The sequence below is a fragment of the Acyrthosiphon pisum genome, chromosome A3 (assembly GCF_005508785.2).
Source record: "Acyrthosiphon pisum isolate AL4f chromosome A3, pea_aphid_22Mar2018_4r6ur, whole genome shotgun sequence".
In the NCBI taxonomy this organism is placed as follows: Eukaryota; Metazoa; Arthropoda; class Insecta; order Hemiptera; family Aphididae; genus Acyrthosiphon; species Acyrthosiphon pisum.
In genome coordinates, this window is record NC_042496.1 from 37,271,738 (window position 1) to 37,279,057 (window position 7,320).

The 7,320-nt window shown below is 29.0% G+C and overlaps 1 protein-coding gene across 1 annotated transcript in view; it reads right to left on the reverse strand.

Moving 5' to 3' along the window:
- The window catches only part of LOC100570718 (zinc finger BED domain-containing protein 4-like), a 4,124-nt gene extending 1,830 nt beyond the window's left edge, over positions 1–2,294 (reverse strand). The window contains exons 1-4 of the mRNA XM_016804394.2: positions 1,886–2,294; positions 1,110–1,735; positions 825–933; positions 406–714 (exon numbers count right to left, since the gene is read on the reverse strand). Coding sequence (XP_016659883.2) covers positions 406–714; positions 825–933; positions 1,110–1,735; positions 1,886–2,294 — 1,453 coding nt within the window. The remainder of the gene's footprint in view (positions 1–405; positions 715–824; positions 934–1,109; positions 1,736–1,885) is intronic.
- Positions 2,295–7,320: the final 5,026 nt, after the last annotated feature.

A 7,320-nucleotide genomic window follows, 5' to 3' on the forward strand; every position in this document is an offset into this window, starting at 1 on the left:
TAGACACTCAAAGTCACAGTTTTCAGTACAGTTTTCTGTCAGTAGCATAAATGGATACAATCAGCATTCATCCAGTGAAAATAATATAAATGAACTTTTGGATCAAAAATATTTTAAAAATAGCTTGCACCCTATTCCAATATTAGAGTACTTACAATCTCAACGCATGTATGTTGTCGGTGATTTTAAATTCTTTCAAAACAAATATTAGTAACACATTTTTGATTTTAGAACTGGAAAATTTTGTGATATTAAGCTTAGAACAAGTGATCAATTATTTATTACTTTTGGTCATAAAAATATTCTAATGGCAGCTAGTATACATATAAAATAATAAACATAATCAAATCCCGCATAAATTATCATCTAGTGATTGCAAAAATAATAGCTTATGAAGTCATTTACATGTAATTCTATTCCTTTTAGTACTTAAAGTTGACCCGGCTTTAGAAAATAACCTTTCTGAGGGCACAGAGGTGTCAACTATTGAGAGATATTTAATAGCAAGTTTAGATAGATTTGGATAGACAGTACTCATGTTATGCCATACTTCTAAGGGTTTCTCTGATAAATTTGCTAGATTGCTTTTTAAATATAGGCACAACTCTGAAGGATATCCAATTTCCGTTTCAATGCATTCCTGGTTGGTTTGTTGCATTAAGCCGTTATGATTATCCCATAAGCTGAATCCATCAGATGTATTCTGTTCTTGGTCTAAAAAAGTAATTAATATTTAAAAGTATACCATGATTAATTATAAATAAAACTAACATACCTAAAGTTTATAAATTAATCAAATAACTTTGTATTATTAAATCAAGTACCTGTTAAATCTGGTTCTGGAATACTTTCTACTTGATCTGTTGATGTTTTCAATGTATCGGATATTATACTTAGAGCTCGGGATAATGCTATAGATGATTTAAAGTATATCTTTTTGAAAGAGGGTCCGAAATAGTGGCAATTGCCACCTGTGTTACACTTTCTATGCATTCAAAACGCTTTTGGCATTGTTCTAATAAAGCAACTTTTAATTTTGAACTTATGATTGTTGTAGTTTTAGTTTGATTTATTTTATTATATAATAAATGAGTCATTGGGATAATTACACTACTAGTGACATAAAATTCAACACACAACTCTCTTGTTGCTTCTATCACTTCTGTAATATCTAATACACTTTGTGCAGATATCATTTCAGGTGCTTTAATGTTCTTATTTAATATTTCATTTACAAATGGGCGTAGAGATATAAATCGTTGTAACATGTAGAATGTGCTGTTCCAACGAGTGGAAACTTCTTGGATTAATTTACCATCCCCGCCTGTCAATTTTCTTAAATCATCGCTTCCAACCACACTGTGCTTAAACCAGGTAACAATTGATTTAACATTTGAAATTAATTTTGTCAATTCAGCTACATTTGACAGTGATCTTTCTGCTATTAAATTAATTGTATGAGCAAAACAAGGAATTTGATGATTTCTTCCAAAAGCTAATTCTATAGATTTTGTCATGTTTGCTGCTCCATCTGTAATTACAGCAGTGACCGATTTCATAGGAATTTCCCATTCAAAGCAGGCTTCTTTTAATTTAACTGCTATATAATCTGATGTATGTCTTTCACTTAGGTCATAAACTCCAAGTATACCAGATTTTAATGTGAACGTGGAGGTATTAGCAAAGTGAACGGTGATACCTAAATAACTACGTGTTTGTATATCTGTCCAAATGTCTGTAGTTAATGAAAAATTATTAGAAATTGAAAGCGTTTCTTTAAAAATACCTGCCAATGCTTCATATTTCACATCAATTTTTCTTGAGACATTCCTTCAACTAGGCATTTTATAGAGTGGTGCTAATGATTTTATTAATAATTTAAAACCTTTATCTTCTACTATAGAAATGGGTTGGTTATATTTTGAAATCATATAAACAATTAAATTTGTTATTTTGCTGTCTTTAACTCCACCTTCAGTATATGTTGATATGTTATTGAATGATTGTTTTATGTTTGTTTGACGTTTAAAATTTTGATAGGGAGGTGGCAATGTAATGACATTATCTGTATTCGGAACACTAGTATTAATAGCCTCACCTGGATCATCAGCTACGTCTTGTTTATTACTATCATGTGTTTTTTGATTAATAATTGACTTATGCATACTATTTAGGTGTCCATTTAAATTTGTGGTGTTACCTGATGTCTTAAGTTTCTTATAGCATAATACACATGTCGATGTTCCGTCATTATTTTTCTCAAAATATTTCCAAACAGCACTTCTTTTTGACATTTTCTCAAATATTGTTGCCGCCACACGCAACATGTGACAACGCCGGGGTACGTACATTTCACCGACCGGCACGCCGCCGGTGACCCACCGTTACACCCATGAACTATGATTAATAGGACTGAGCACTTATGAGATAGTGGCGGTCACGAACTGTCACCAAGTGCCTTATATCGGTTCTAGCGCCATCTAGCAGTCAATTCATACTAACAGTAAAACGAATATAATGATTGGTGCACAACTATTTAATATTTATACATAATTTTTATTAAGTTTAAAAAAAAATATACATGATCGTATTATAATAATTTTTTATTATTAGTAAAGGTCGTTTAATATTTCATAATTAAGTGTTTACTAGTTTAGAAAGTTTTTTTTTTTTACAACTTCTTTTAGCAGGTTCCATATTTTTAAAATAACAGTACTGACGCATACGCATTGTAATGTAGTATGATAAAATATCTGACATGACTTCAATTTTATGTTCAGTACAAAGAAAGGAAATGGAAGTTTTTAAAACATCATTCACTGTTAAATTAAATACATCTACATCTTCACAAAATCTTTCAAAAGAATTTTCTATTGTTTTAATAATATTGAAAAAGTTAAAATTAGGGCGTATTAAATAACCTCTAGATTTAATGTTAGTAAGTGAAGCTACAGATTTAGTAGAAGGTGTAGAAGATGTATTTCTAAGAAATGCTAAACATCTTTCACAAACATAACGTTTGGAAAGTTGCCTTATTAAATAACCACAGACATAGTATACTACACAATCAACTGTTGGCGATTTAAAATAATTATGGTCTTCAAAAATAGAATCAGCTTCCCAATCTTCATTGTCCATGCAATTACTTAACTTTAATTTTAGTGCTTCAATATTCTTAACTCTTTCACTTACATCTAAAAAATTAAGACAAATTAGAAAAATTTTAATGATAATCATCATAAATACTTATATTACCATAAGTATCATAGATATTTTTAATGTCATCAATTGATATTTTCGGAAACTCTGAATTCAGTACTTGGCAATTACCTGTCTTTGGTGGTTTTATAACTGAATATATTGATAACAGTTTGTACATTTGAAGGAAAGTTGGCGTTGCAGGGTGGTCATTAGGACCAGTTGACTGACGAACAGTCCCAAAGAATAACTATGATTTAAATTGAAATGTATATTATATTATCACTTCAAGTATTAAAAGACAGGGACATATAATGTTATTTACCTCTAAAGCATCTTGGTTCATTTTACTTGTGAGCACATAATGAAAACCACAATCATTAAGTAAATAGTTACACAAATGACAAATCAATAGTAGACCGTAATGTTACTCTTAAACCCTCGGCAGTGTTGGGTGTTAGAAAATCCTCTTTACTTATTTTACCATCAATCAAATTCTGTTCCCAATTATCAATGTATTCTAGAGTGTCTAACATTACCTTTTAAGTCAATAAAATTATATGGAAAGATTAAATAAATATAATTTATGTTCAATCAGTGTGAATGTAATTACTTTAAAATCTTAACTGTCTTTTTTGATTCCTTCAGCTGCATATTTCCTATTCAAGGCATCAAAACATTTATTGAAGTGGCTAGTGAAATCTTGAGTTTCTTCACTTCCACCAAGTGCAATGCATCCATTTTGCCTATAAAATTGGATTCCATCTGCCATCGACTGACTTAAAACCTAAAATGTACACAAACATTTTAATAATAACTATAATATAATCATAGGTAGGTACCTACTTATGTAGACACCTACTATTTAAGTATCTGATTCAAAATAAAACAAAATTATACTTGTGTAGCCAGTTTAACATTCATTTTGGCCATTGTATCCAAATGTAAATGTCTATTTGTGATTTTGGGACATACGCGGAGAATATTATTTGCGTCATTGTTGAAAACTTCAACATAATGCCACCAACTAATACATTTTTTTTCAGGGGAAGTCTATACAAAGACAAAAAAGTTCTGATAAAATTTGTAACAAAAATATCAATAAATATTAAAAAATTAAATAATTACTTTTAAAAATTTAACATTAAATAATCTATTTCGAACAGTTTTTATGAGGTGAGGTGCATCAGAAAATAAATAAATTCTTCTTGTTGTATCCATTGGGTGGGTAAAACTATTTACAACATTATTTTTCAAACCACAAACACCTAATTCTTTCCACACTTTGCGATTTGTCGCCGCTCCATCAGAAACAATCCCATCAACTTTAGCTCCTATGTTTTCTAACATTGTTATAGCTTTTAAAATAAGTTGAACTAGTACAATGCCTATTAAACAATCAAAGGAATAAAATTATAACTCAACAAATAACAGACAGAACTTAACTTATAGTATTTACACATTAAGTCTGAAATAAAATAATTATTATTTTACCTTTCACACTTCCTTTTGCAGCAAACACAGCAATAGGTTGTGAATAGTTGGAAGCTAAACTCCTAAACATAAAAACTAAGCCGTGGTCAGCCTTTTCATTGCATTGTTTCCCATCTCCAAAATCTTCTAGACCAGTATACGATAGTTTCTTAGTGTTAACAGATATGCTTTCTCTTAAAAAAATTTCGTCAAATACTAATACTCCATGTCGTTCCCGTGTATTAAGTAATTCAAACTTTTTCTTTAATAAACTGAAAAATTTTTCATCAAAGCCACATTTTGTTTAAATTAATGACAGATAGCGTCGAATAGTTTTTGGAGCTGGAAGTGGTAATATATCTTGTTTCCTTAAAAATTTATACTCTCTAGATGACCTAAAAATATAAAATATATTTACATGAATATCTAATTATTCATTACTAATAATAAATTACTTACCTAATATTCAAAATAATACAAAACAAAATCCAGTTGTCAGATACTTTCGACCTTTTGGGTTTAACTTTACTAGCATTAATAATTTCATTAATAACAATTTTCCTGAGATTCATTTTAAAGTAGATTCTCTAACATATTTGAAACTGTAGTTGCAGATAAGTTTTTCATTGAATCCTGAAGATTTGATAGTTTTTGTTGCAAATTATTAATTTTTGATTTCATTCTAAAATTTAAAAAAAAAAATAAATACAAAAATTCAAATAGGTATTAGGTACCTATTAATTTATTTGTTTTGCTATAACCTGATAATTGATTTTTTCATAGTGTGTTGGGTTTTTTTGATTTTAGAGAAGCGGTTTTTGCGAATAGGTGTTAGACAAGAAGCAATATGTTTTTTCTGACCAAGTGAATATCTTTTTTTATAAACTCTAAAACTGTTATATAAACGTTTACAAAAATTGCATACTTTAGATGACACAAGTATGGGACATTTTATATGGCGCCACTTATTTGTTATGTCTAACACACATTGTTTGATAGTTATTCCTAAATCATTTAAAAAACAACTTATAAAAAATTAATTTGATACAAGCTATTAAGTAAGTATACTTATATTTGAGAAATAAATAATTAAGTAAGTATGTAACTTAATTATCAAAATGTTCAACAATAATTACCGGGAAAATTAATTGGAGAAGGTCCAGCAGTACAAATATGTTGGTCATTTAAAACTTGAATTGCATCATTAAGCCGATTTAAAGAAAAAGGATAACACATCTCACTAATTCCCAAATGCTCCAAATCAAATTTATTGTTCATAACATAGCAATTAATACTTCCATCTACTGTGAATGTTAACTGTTTAGTAATAATAGCTTTAATCTGTTCTCCATTAATATTTTCAGCTATAAAAAAACTTATCCCATAATCATCATAAATACTATTCCAATTAACAGGCAATAGTATAGAAGAAATAGTACTAACCAATGTACTAAATGATTCTATTTCATTGATAATTTTATCCTGATAAAAAAAAAATGTATTTGTAATTTGTATTAATAATATTAATTCAGTTATTATTCAATGTATATAATATGAACCTACCTGATTAATATCAATAACAATTGGACTTGTCAGTTTGGAATCAAGTACTGAGTCAGTAGCTTCTGTCCACTTTAATTTTTGCCTACAATTTGGACTATGTGGTACAGTGTAAGAACTTGATTCCGATTCAGAATCATTAGAATTTTTGACTATGTCTAAGATGGAATGTTCACCTTGGAAAAATATGTCAATATTAATTAAAATACTAATATTAGTGAACCAGAGTAGTGAGTACCTAAGTAAGATGTAACTTTGGCCAACGAGTGGTGTTAAAACCAACACCTGACAGTGGCTGGCACTAACTTCTAGGTAGCTTCTATTGGAACCACCTTTACACACATATTAAAATTGAATGTATAATTTATGTTAATGCTTACCTTGAATGTCATTAAATATGGATGGTATTGCTCCTTTCTGTAATCTAGGTTTAATTACTTTTAAATTAAGTTCATCACTAAAAAAAAATTATTGACATATTTCAATCTTTAGATAACCTAATATTATAATAATTTGGGAAAAAAAATTACGTAGTGGAGATGGTTGGAGAGTTCCATTGAGAATAAGAACGAATAATATCAGAGTCTTTAAAATGAAGTTCACAAATAAATTTCACATTTGTTATTTTATTATTAACTCGAGAAACGATTGAAGACCACGAATTGTTTATAAGTATATCCTTAGGTGCACTAAATAAACTGAAAACCGTTTTGCTTTTCCGGCTGCGACAATTTAATACAGAGCATTTATTAACCATTTTAAATACTAAAGTACACGTATTATACGTAATAACAGGACTACAGGACAAATCCATGTTATAATAATTATTGTTGTTATTAATATAATTATAATTATAAATAATCTTTTTTACGAAATTATATTTCACCGTTAGATGGCTCTAGTGCAGATATAAGGAAGTCAGTGACAGTACGTGTCTATACCTCTCCTTGCTCCCGCCCTACAGTGTTCCGTCCTGTTAATCATAGTTCATGGTGTGTACACAAGAAAAAAAATATGGGATTTTTAAAACTTGTTTTTCTTTTGATAATACAATGAAATGTGAAAAAATTAATAAAATATTCCAGTAAA